We start from the raw sequence: 12,742 nt of genomic DNA on the forward strand, positions 1-12,742 counted from the left end.
TTCCACTCATTGAACCAGAAAAATAAAACTGTTAGGAACTTGCATGTGTATATATACATTCTTTAAGCATCAGAAATAATCCCTTGATTTGTTTAAATTTTCCTGATTTAATACATGTAACGTGTTTACGGTTATTTTTCCCCTTAAATTGGTTAAAAGAAAGTAGCTAATGAACTAATTAGAGAAACCTGACAAGCTAATCACCTCCCTTGAAAAGTAGTAATAACCTATATTCCTTTAAAGGAAGGAGAGAGATTGAAGCCTTCGTAATTTCCTTACAAATAACATAATGTAGAAAACCAAAACCACAAAATTTAATCTGTTCAAATAATTCATGCAAAATTCAGAAGTAATCCAGAGTTTAAGGAATCTGGGAAAGTGTGATACAATATGTAAAGAATTCATAAATATTCACTTCCCTAGAAAGAATCTCAAATACCCACAACCCATGGATCTTTTATTCATGAATTTCATCTGTGAACAAAAAAGGGGAAAGACAAAAATCACAATGGAAACTCAAAGGCTTCACAGATGGAAATATCCATTTACCCTATAACCCTTTAACATCTGATGTGCTCTTTTCTTCTAATGATGCACATTGTATACCTTCACATCACAGGCAGTTTTCATCCATGTTGTCTAATACATCTTCACAAAGGATGTCTCCAATGTGCAGGAATCACAGATGTGTGAGGGTAGATGGGACTTCCAAGAGCTTCCAAGGCTCCCAATATGTTGCTTGAAGAATCCAGTGAGAGCACACAGCCCAAACACTGAAAGGAGGTATCCAGGTGACTCAAGCCTTAACAGGCCTCTGCAGCCAGATTGCTTAGCATGCTACTTCCAGAGGACAAGCAGAACAGGTTGAAGGCTTCTTCTAGGTGACAAACCATGCTTCCCTGGGTCAAGCATCCCCAGCTCCTTCAAAAGATCTTCATTTGGCAAAAAAAAAAATCAAAGTTCATTTCTATCTCCTGGTCTCTTTCTAGTTTATCAATGATATTTCTCAACTGCGACATGCAGCTAGGGCAGGGCAGGGCAGGGCACAGCAGCTTCTCTCTGGCCAATGCTCTCTTAGTACAGTCTCTGAAGGGAAGCTTCTCAAGGCAATCTGGGATCACCTTTGCCTTTCTGGCACACAACTGATTCATATGGAGTTGAAGTCCACCAAAGTCCAGGCTCACTGTCTTCCTTTAGGGCCCAGAGCCTACTCTCATAATAGCTAAGATATTGATGCTGATATCGAACATCCTGAAGTCCATGACCTCCTCTTCTATTCTCCTGGAATCACACACAGGGACAGCCACCCCTTACACCTGCCCATTACCTACAAGTGTTTTACTTCCATAGCCAAAAGTTCTGATATTTCTCAAACTGATCACAACCTCTGAGCATCCATTTTCCCTACGTCTTATCTCTCTACATCCTCATCATGACCCCAATCATTTCACATCTCAGAGTTTTTCCGGAGGTCATCACCCTTTCTAATCTTGACCCTAGAGTTATTCCTATTTGACTATATGTATTCTACTTTCAAATTCCTTGTCCCCTTATTCTATCATTACTCATACTTTGCCAAAACCCAAACTTGGGTTTCTCCCACCAACTGTCTCCTTCATGCTACTCCCATGCTACTAAACAGAACTAAAGAAGTTATAAAGGGGCTGATTGGATCTAATCCTAATTTTGCTAGACATTCTTAACTGGGTCTTCCTCAAAAATGCAAGGCTATCCTTTTACTCCTAACTGATTCTCTATCCCATCCCTCAAACAGGCCATTCCAAATCTTTTATTCCTTCTCAAACCTCTCACACATCCAATTTTTTGACCCCATAGTCTGACAACTTGACTATACTGAGAAAATAATGATTCCCAGTGAACTCCTTTATTCTGCCTTTTTTATATCACAATTCCCTGACATCATCCCCCATTCTCTGTACTATATTACTCTGTATTATAATACCCTCCTTGACAGAGCCAACATCTTTAAGTGCCCTCAATGCCCTCCCCTTCATTTTTCCAGTAGTTTGTCCTTTCTCTCTCTCCATATGCTAGGTTATTTCCTGCTGCTTACAAATAAAAATATCTAAATCTTCATCTTTAAAAAAAAATCTTGATTGAATTCTGCCATTTCCTTCAAGCTATCATTCTCTATTTCTCAACCAAGATCCTAGAGGAAAAAACAAACTTCTTCCACTCTTGCCACCATTTCCATTCTTCTCACTACCTCCTGGTACTTTTCAATCTGATTTCTAACCATATCATTTGGCAGTCAGATTGAATGGCCTTTTCTCAGGCTTCATCCTTCTTGACTGCTTTGCTGGTCACTCCTCTTGCATCATCTCACTTCTCTACACCTTTCCACTGTCTATTCTTCTTGCTAGAAGATTCTCCCTCTTTATCTCTACCTTCTGGCTTCTTTGCAGACTTGGCTCCAAGCCTGCCTCTTATAAGAAGTTCTTCCTGGTCTCCATCAAGGAGAGTACTTTCTTCTAAGGTTACTTCCAAATGACTCCGTACATCATATATATCCCACATTAGAATGTGAATTCTTTTGGATGCTCATCAGTTGGAGAATGGCTGAATAAGTTATGGGATATTGTTGTCCTGTAAGAAATGATCAGCAGGACGATTTCAAAGAGACCTGGACAGACTTGATGAATTGATGCTAAATGAAATGAGCAGAACCAGGAGATCATTGTACATGCCAATAACAACACCAACAACAAGATTACACAATGATCAATTCTTCTCTCTTCTCAAAAAATGAGATGATTCAGGCCAGTTCCAATGATCTTATGATGAAGAGAGACATCTTTACCCAGAGAGAGGACTATGGGAACTAAGTGTAGATCACAACATAGAATTCTCACTCTTTTTGTTGTTTGCTTGCATTTTGTTTTCTTTCTCAATTTTTTTTCCTTTTTGATCTGATATTTCTTGTGCAGCATAACTGTGGAAATATGTAGAGAAAATTTGCGCATGTTTAACATATATTGAATTACTTGCCATTTAGAGGAGAGGGCAGGGAGAAGGGGGTGGAAAAATTTGGAATACAATGTTTTGCAAAGATGAATGTTAAAACTTATTCATGAATATGTTTTGAAAATAAAAAGTTTTAATAAAAAATGTAAAAAGAATGAGAACTCTTTGAGGATATGGATAATTTTTGCTTTTGTTCTCACTCACACATTTAATCTTCCATTTCATCCAGGGCCATAATCTTATCTCTATCTGGCCACTGGATTCCAAAGGAGAAAGAGAGGTAGGAGACCTAGCACAGCCTCTTTGACTTCAGTCCAATTCACTTGCATGTCATGGCATCACCTCCCTGATGTCTTTGAGAATGAAAGACAAAAAACAGCTCTCACACTTAGTAGAGCTCCTGGCATACAGTAAGCACTTCATAAACGCTTGTTGATTTAATTTGGCTTTTGCAATTCTATTTCCTGCTCAGCCACAACTTTAGTGTCTTTTTTACTGGCTCTTGTTCATAGCAAACATGCTAAGGGTGAGTAACTGTCCAAGGCTCCATTCTGGGCCTCTGGTTGCTCCTCAGTACCAGGGGTTGTATGATAAGCTCAGGGGCGATGACTCCCAGCTACATCGAATTGCCGCCAGTCTCCCTCCAAAGCTTGAGTCCCACATTGCTATAGCACCTTTCGAACATCTCCAACTTAGCATGTCCACAACAAAGTTAGTTATTCTCTCTCCCCAGAACTTAGTCTTTTGGGAATGTCTCCAATTCCATCAAGGGCTCTGGTCTCCTAGGCTGAGGGTTACCCCATTGCCTCCGCTATCTAATCGGTTGCCAACATCTCATCTCTCTCTGGCAGCTTGCTTCTCTCTCTTCTCAGCCGAAACCCTGGAAAAGGTTCTCTATGGTTGCAAAGCCCACTTTTTTTCCACTCACTTTGCACCCTGTGCTTCTGCCTTCTGACTGAGTTCCCTCAGCCAGAACTTGTCAAAGGGAATCCCGACTTCTTGGTGACCAGGCTTGGGGTCCTTTCTTGAGCCTCATCCTTCTTGACCATCTGAAGCACATGATGTTGAGCTCCCCAGCCCCTCCTTTCTCCTCACTCTCCCACCACTACCATGGTGCCCTCTCAGTCTCCTCCGATGTGGGGCTCTTTCCAGGGCACACTTTCCTTCTCGACTCAGCTCTTTCTTTTGGTGACCTGCAGGGTTGAACTACATCTGTGCAGAAGACTCCCAGATCTCGCTCTCTGTCTCTTTCTTCCCTGATCCCTGCTGAGTCCCAAAAGAAGCTAAGGAGAAGAAGCAGAAACCAGCCGGGCCCAGAGTGCTATGGCTGAGGAAGAGCAAGGGCAGACGGGTGGCAGAGACTCCCCATTCAGTATAACTGCAGTTAGGTTCACGTTTTGAGACTATCAGCCAATGGGAATTCTTGGCAGTCTGTGGACACTTCACTACCGCCACACTTCTCCCTGCAGAAGCAAAGGGGACTGAGGGCCTTCCAAATACCAACAGCTTACAATTTGCATTAAGACATGAAATTTCAATGTGCTCAGAAAAGAAAAAGCAAAAGATGAGTGGAAACTAATTCTTGCATGTAACAGAAAGTGAAACAAAAGAAAGTCTACAATATGTTCATGTAAATAAAGCTGCTCTCAAAACAAGAAGAAAAAGATGGACACCAAACTCAGAGAAAAAGGGAGTCGTCGGGAGCAGGGATGGCCACAGACTTTGCAGGCGGGCCCTCCCCATCATACAAACCAAGTTGTAAACGCCTAAAAGGAGAGCTTCGACACAGCCCGTGCTCTGCCGCTTCCAGGCAGTGGACATGGTCAGGTAGCACCACATCAGCTCCGGGAGAAACTGCAGAGTGAAGAGGAGGAGCTTCTTCTCTCCACTTCTGTAGAACTCAAAGAGCTGGTGACACACAGGTTCGAGTAACTGAGGAGAAAGAGGAGCGTGGTCAGGGACAGTCAGAGTTAACAGATTGAGTGACAGAACAAAGAACTTTCCCTGCTGGAGCAAGCCCTTACAAGAAAAAGGGGGACATTCAGAAGCAGACCCTGGGGAATTTTCATGGCAAGAGCAAAAGCCAGGCCATCAAGGCTTTTCCCTCTTTCCTATAGAAAAGTGTACAGCATTCCCCTTCAAAAATAAAACAAAACAGAATTGAGACCATTCCCCTTCAAAAATAAAACAAAACAGAATTGAGACCACAAAACATATAATTACTCTCTTAAGCCAATGAAACACCCAAGCCCTCAGTGAGTGCAGGCTGAAGGGGAGCCCCCCTACCTATAGGCTGGGCCCCCCAAGTCTTGGATACTCGGTGGGTTGGCGACCCTAAACTCTAACTTCTCCAGCTCTTACCAGGGCACTTACCTGTCAGATAGACCAGCTCAGAATAAAGACATTGCTAATGGTGGGTCAACAAGCCCAGTTAGTCCATTCCAAGTCAGTCAAACACAACATAAATATATTAAGCACTTACTGTATGCTCAGCACAGTGCTAACCATGGAGGATATAACAAGGATCAAAAATGCTTTGCCCTCAAAAAGCTTACATTCAGATAGGGAGCTATCATGTAAATAGGTACATTCAAGATACCTAGAGAGTAGTTGAAAGGAAATCTGAGAGGAGAAGATCCCAGTAGCTAAGGGAAGGCCAACAACCAAAGGGCAGGTTTGAACTGAGCTTCAAAAGAAGCTAGAGTAACTGTGATGCAGCATAGAAACCAGGAATAGCTAGGGAGTGACAGCAAGAATAAGGAAGAACATCTATAAACATTAATTTAACTATTTGTACTTTTAATATGCAATCACTGCCTAACGACTTCATATCCTACTCTAAACTAGACAAGTTGATGTTCATCTTAGAAAATAAATCTGAACTGACTAAGAAGACAAGAAAAGGTAATGATAAATGTTGGAGAGGATGTGGGAAAACTGGGACATTAATACACTGTTGGTGGAGTTGTGAAATGATCCAACCCTGCTGGAAAGCAATTTGGAACTATGTCCAACGGGTATCAAAATGTGCCTACCCTTTGATCCAGCAGTCTCTCTTCTGTATCCCAAAGAGATCATAAAAGAAGGAAAAGGACACAAATGTGCAAAAATGTTTGTAAGCAGCCCTTTTTAGAGTGTAAAAGAATTGGAAACTGAGTGTTTGACCATCAGCTGGAGAATGGCTGAATAAGTTATAGTATATCAATGTTATGAAATATTATTGTTTTATAAGAAATGATCAGCAACATGATTTCAGAAAGGCCTGGAAAAAGTTACATGAACTAATGCTAAATGAAGTGAGTAGAACCAGGAGAACAATGTGCACAGTAACAACAAGATAATGTGATGATCAGTTCTGAGGGATGTGGCTGTTTTCAACAGCGAGATGATTCAGGCCAATTACAATGGACTTGAGATGGAGAGAAACATTTGCTTTCAGAGAGAGAACTATGGGGATTGAATGTGGATCAAAGCACAGTATTTTCACCTTTGTTGTTGTTGTTTATTTACTTGGTTTTTTTCTTTCTCATTTTTTTCTCTTTGATCTGACTTTTCTTGCATGTTTAACCTATATTGGATTACTTGTTACCTAGGGGAGGGGAGAACTGGGGAAGGAGGGAGAAAAATTTGGAGCACAAGGTTTTACAAAGGTGGATGTTGAAAACTATCTTTTCATATATTTACAAAAATAAAAAGCTATTATTACTTTAGAAAAAAAAAAGAAATCCAAAAATATAAAGAAATTGTAGATAAAGAAAAGAATGACTACCAGAAGAACTGAGAACAGCATGAGTCTCTTAAGGAGAGAAAAGGATTCTTGGGTTAGATATTTAGAGCTTTCAGAGTCAAGGCTAGTCCAGAGCTCCTCTTGTCCAATCCCTTCATTTTTAAATGACGCACTCAAAGTCCTGGGAGGCCAAGTGATTTGCCCAACTCCAGAGCTCTTTCCACTGTTGTGATCTCCCAAAGCTTTTGACTAGACAAAAAGGTCACAGAGGCAATTTTACCATATGACCAAAGGCAATAAAAAACACTTAATAGAGTCCTTGATCATCTTACCTATTTTACATTCACAGTAAGGATAAACAGTATAAACTGTTATATAAACAGCTCATGACTGTTCATGACAAGTCTGTGACATGTACCAACAATGGTTGCAGAGAATGAAATTCTACAAAGAATTTAACAAGATTCTTAAGTCCCCACACATACAGCCTGATACTCAGGGAGATTTTAATTTAAGTACAAGAGATGATGTCTAAAAAGATGCTGAAAAATAATCATGGGCATTTAACTGAAAAAAGCTCAGAGTCTGTCCAGATAGCTCTTGTTGAATGTTTTCAGAAGTCTGGGCAGCACAACAGATGAGAAAAATGGGAAAGCAGTAAAACCCTGAACAGCCCCCACAAAAGAACCTCAGAAAGGGTGAGGGGTTCTGAGTACCAAAAAAGAAAACACCAAAACACGAAAACACGTGGTCAATGCATCGATCTAGTTTGAGTCGTTGTATTGTTACAAAGAGATGTCAGAGTACTCTGTCAGCATGGAGTATATATCAATGACATTTTTTAAAATGAGGCAGCAGGGTAAAGTGGAGGTTCTCGGCTCTCAGCTCTAGAGCCTGGGTTCCAATCTCTCTCTAGTAATCTTGGGTAAGCCACTTCCCATCAGTGGGTCTCTACTTCCTCATATATAAAATGAAAAGGGAGAAGGAAATGGCCTCCGAATTTTCATCCAGCTTTTGATCAGTGATGTTAAAATGAGAAAAAATGTACTTTTAATGAAACTGTCTAGAGACCAACTGGGTGGTTCAGTGGATAGAACTGAGCCTGGAGTCAGGAAGTCCTGAGTTCCAATGTAGCCTCAGATGTTTCCTAGCTATGGGACTCTGGGCAAATCACTTAACCCTTGTGAGCCTCAGTTTAGGAAAATCCGTAAAATGAAGATGAAAACAGTACCTATCTCCCAGGGTTACTACGATGATCAAATGAGATAATAATTGTAAAGGGTTTAGCATATATGCAAATAATTTTGAGGTTTATAAATAATCACTTAGGTAAGAAGTAATTAAAGTCCAAATTAAATTACTGGAATTGAAACAGAAATAAGAGAATGGAGGAGCTTTATCCCTGCCTCGGATGTAGCCAAATGCAGCTGTGGCTGGCTGCAGCCCTTGGAAAAGAACACACAGTCAGAGCCAAACTCAGTCACGGGATTGTCAAGCATCACTTAAGCACCTACTATGGAACAGGCAGAGCCTAGAGGCTGAAAAGGCAAACAAAGATGAGCCAATCCTTGCCTGAAAGGAGTCTTTGGATAAGAGAAAAAGCCAGCAAAGGGCATCAAGTAAGGCTCTCTTCAAAAGTTAAATTTTATCAGTTTCTAAACAAAATCAGTTTAAAAACTGACCCCAATGCACAACATTATGGACACAACTTTCTAAAGAAATCCAATTACCTACCTCACTTTGTGGCTCCTGGATAACTTTATATAAAGATGAAACCAAAGCACTCTTATCTTTCAAATTTCTGGCATACTCCGATATAGATGTTTCTGGTAGTGTCTAGAAACAAAACAAAAGCACACTTGAATTGATAATCACCTTGTTATTTCCATTGTCAGTGTTGACGTAAATCAACTGAGTGATAAAAATAATCTAAATGCCACCGGCAGTCAACTTTTATGTTCACTTAGGCAACCAAAATGAGAAGAGAAGATTAATAATTGTATACAACATGGAAAGCTGCAAGTTCTATTATTTTTATTTTTTATTGAAGTTTATTTTCAGAACATATTCAAGGATAATTTTTCAACATTGGCCCTTGAAAAACCTTATGTTCCAATCCCCCCCCCCCGCCCTTCTTCCCACTCCTTCCCCTAGATGGCATGTAATCTAATATATGTTAAACATGGTAAAAATAGATGTTAAATCCAATATAAGCATATATATTTATACAATAATATTGCTGCACAAGAAAAATCAGATCAAAAGGTTAAAAAAAGAAAGAAAGAAAATAAAATTCAAGCAAACCACAATAAAAAGAGTGAAAATGTTATGTTGTGATCCACCCTCAGTTCCCACAGTCTTCTCTCTGGGTGTAGATGGCTCTCATCATTATGAGATCATTGGGACTGGCTTGAATTATCTCATTAGTTCTATTATTTTTAAACTGAAGAGATTCAACTGCTGTAATTCATGGTATTCAATTTCTGATAATTTTGTAAACATAGAAGTTAGGACTTCAGTTTATTGATACAACTAATATACTTAGAATGTCATATATAAGAAAATTTAAGTTTAAACTCAACGAAAATATCAGATTCTCTCTATTTTAGAGAAAATAAAGATTACAATAGTTATGTCAATTACTCTTCTACTATCAAAGACTGGTTAATAAATCAGGTTGTTCATTCATTTCAGTTGTGTACAGCTCTTTGTGATCCCATTTGAGGTTTTCTTGGCAAAAATACTGGAATGGTTTGTTACTTCTTCCTACAGATCATTTTACAGATGCGGAAATTGAGGCAAGCAGGATTAAGTGACTTGCTCAGGGTCACACAGCTAGGAAGTATCAGAATTCCTCTGAATCCAGTCCTGGCACTCTATCTACTTTGTCATCTCTTCTCAAGGCAACTTCAAAGCAGGAAAAGGTACTTCTGTCACTAGCACATCTTTGGTAGAGCTATGAAATGGCAAGTGACTAAAATTTCACTCAGAGAGGCTATCAATAAGAAAATAGTCCTTATATAATCTAAAATATTTATAGCAGCACTTTTTGTGGTAGTGAAGAACTGGAAACAAAGTTTGATTACCCCTAGATTGGAGAATGACTAAATTGTAGTAGATGAATGAAATGGAAGATGCTTGTACTATAAAAATGTATATGATGAATACAAAGAATCCTGGAAAGATCCCTGTCAACTGATGCAGAGGTGATCAGAGCAATAAAAACAACCTACAGCAATGTAAATGGAAAGAAAAAAAATCACAAGTAAATGGAATACAATTATGTTCCTTCAGGAAAGACTAAACTAGAATATTCTTTATTTTTCTAAATTTTAATAGTATTTTATTTTTTCAATTATGTTAAGATAGTTTTCAACATTCATTTTTGTATGATATTGAATTCTAAATTTTTTTTCTCCTTCCTTTCACCTCCTCCTCCTCCAGACAGCAAGTGATGTGATACATATACAATCATTTTAAACATATTTACATATGAATCATGTTGGGGGAAAAAATCAAGACAAAAAGGGACAATCACAAGAAAAAAACACACACCCTCTTAAAAAAAAAAAGGTGAAAATAGTATGCTTCAATATGCATTAAGTCACCTTAGTTCTTTTTTTTACAAGTAGATGGTATTTTCTGTTAAGGACCATGCCTAAGTGAAGGGGCACAGGTCAATTCTCTGAGAGCCTCCACAGCTGTGAATCATAACACTTGAAGGAGTTACAAAGCAGCCTTCGCAGAAGATGTTGCTTGTGGATTGGGAATGAAATAAGTTGGAGACAAGAGGAGAGAGGTCAGAGAACACAACTGCCTCTCAGTCTCCTTGTATCATCATCATCATCCTCTCACATAACAAGATCCATTAAACAGGTCTGAGTTAGACCTCCAGCAGCCACTGGCAGGTGTTGGAATCTTTACAAACTGCTAAGTCATTAGAGTTGATAGAGACAATAATTATCTAATTTAGCATGGTTCAGTATCACTGATCTGATCTTACAAGGAGATGTTTTGGGCCAGAACTTTGAATGTGGTGTTCTTTTTCTTCTTTAAAATATATAATATGATGGTTCTCTCTGGAAGTGAGCAGGTTTCTCAGAGGAGGTTTACCAGAGGCAGCCTTAGTTGCAGTTGAAAGTAATAATCACCTCAAAATGTAGCCAGGTGATAAAAGTTCAGATCTTTTATTGCCTCCAATATAGCCCGGTTAGCTTAGAGGCCTATCTCTCTGCTTGGTTCCAAGAGCTCCCTCCGAATGTCTCCAAATCCAAAGGTTTATCCTTCAGCCCAGCCAGCACCAAGGTGAATCTGTCTTGCCTCTGAGAGAGGGCTTCTGGCTCTCAATCTTCCAGAGTGCTCCTCTCTGACCCCAGTCAATGCTCTGAAGTAAAACATCTCACTCAGAGAGGGCTTCTGGCTGAGCTCACTTGACGCTCCCCTCTCAATCTAAATTCAGGTGAACTCTTGACTGAGTCCGCTTCTTATATATCATCTCCCAAAAGTTGACTCCTCCTTCTGGAGGCACACCTAAGGGAGGTGTGAATTCACAAAGTTACAAAGTTTGCTTTGTGAATCTCCCATACTTGTGAATTCCAATGAGTACTGGTGTGAACACAAGCAATTAGTTTTACTTCAATTAGTTCTACTTAGAACCTTTCAGGTTCTGGCCCAAAACATCTCCTTGTAAGATCAGATCAGTGATACTGAACCAAGCTAAATTAGATAATTATTGTCTCTCTCAACTTTAATGACTTAATAGTTTGTAAAGATTCCAACAGGCAGGTGAGTCATATACACAACAATTGTCCATTCAAAGACTATTGGAATTATCTTGCATCACTGTATTGCTGAAAAGAGCTAGATCTATCATAGTTGATCATCATACAATCTTGATGTTACCGTTTATAATGTTCTTTTGGTTCTGCTCACTTCAAGCAACATCAGTTTATGTAAGTTCATGAAGTTCAGTCTCTTCATTATCTCTTACAGAACAACCGTATTTCATTAACATTATTTGATGGGAAACCACTCAATTTCTAATTCCTTGTCACAACAACAACAACAAAAAAGCTGTTACAAACATTTATGGGTCCTTTCCCCTTTTTTATGATTTCTTGGTATACAGACCCAGGAGTGACACTGCTGAATCAAAGGCTATGCACAATTTGATAGCCTTTTGGGTATTGTTCTATATTGCTCTGCAGAATGGTTGGATCAGTTCACAACTCTACTAACAATGATTAGTATCCCAGTTTTCCCACATCCCCTCCAAATTATTATTATCTTATCCTGTCATCTTAGCCAATCTGAGAGGTGTGAGGTGGTAACTCAGAGTTGATTTATTTGCATCTCTCTAACTAATAGAGATCTAAAACATTTTTTCATGACTAGAGATGGCTTTAATTTCTTCATCTGAAAACTGTTCATATCCTTTGACCATTATTATTTGAGGGATGACTTTTATTCTTATAAATTTGACTCAGGTCTTTATATTTTAGAAATGAGACCTTTCTCAGAAACACTCAACCTAGAATATTCTTAATAGTTATTCTGAAACACTACCTGTAGCACATCCCCTTTCTTGATACTGCATTGATGGGTTTAATCTAATTGAGAAATTCAATGTCCAAACAGAGATAGATGAAATGACACAGCTGGGAATTTTGTCATAAAGATATTCAATTCATTTCTCATTAAAGGTAAATAGAACAAGAACTCGGTCAAGGAAACTATAAGTATCTACTTTCAAAAGATGATTTAGAAATCCTTTTTTTCATATAACAAAATCAATTCCTGTCTCCCATTCCTAAGATAGGCATTTCTTTACCAGAATGCTAAGTAAATGTGAATTAGTTAAGGACCTTCTGCCTTTCTCCAAAAAAGAGAAAACTGTTTGTTCTGACACTATTTACATAAAGACAAATTAGGACATTCGTCAATATTTCAAAAGCATGTAACAAAAGATCTCTAGGCAACATTCCATTTAAGTCATTTGATCAACGGTAACCTAATAAAGGAGGAATTTAT

The 12,742-nt window shown here is 38.9% G+C and overlaps 1 protein-coding gene across 3 annotated transcripts in view; it reads right to left on the reverse strand.

Moving 5' to 3' along the window:
* Positions 1-12,742, reverse strand: part of HYCC1 (hyccin PI4KA lipid kinase complex subunit 1) — a 102,302-nt gene that overhangs the window by 37,344 nt on the left and 52,216 nt on the right. For 2 of the 3 annotated variants that reach the window (XM_051962228.1, XM_051962229.1), the window contains exons 3-4: positions 8,447-8,548; positions 4,738-4,917 (exon numbers count right to left, since the gene is read on the reverse strand). In XM_051962228.1, the coding sequence (XP_051818188.1) occupies positions 4,738-4,917; positions 8,447-8,548 (282 nt within the window). Of the gene's footprint in view, positions 1-606; positions 2,551-4,737; positions 4,918-8,446; positions 8,549-12,742 lie in introns of those variants that run through there. The other variant, XM_051962230.1, reaches the window with a different exon arrangement.

Source organism: Antechinus flavipes, chromosome 5, assembly GCF_016432865.1.
Source record: "Antechinus flavipes isolate AdamAnt ecotype Samford, QLD, Australia chromosome 5, AdamAnt_v2, whole genome shotgun sequence".
Classification (NCBI taxonomy): Eukaryota; Metazoa; Chordata; class Mammalia; order Dasyuromorphia; family Dasyuridae; genus Antechinus; species Antechinus flavipes.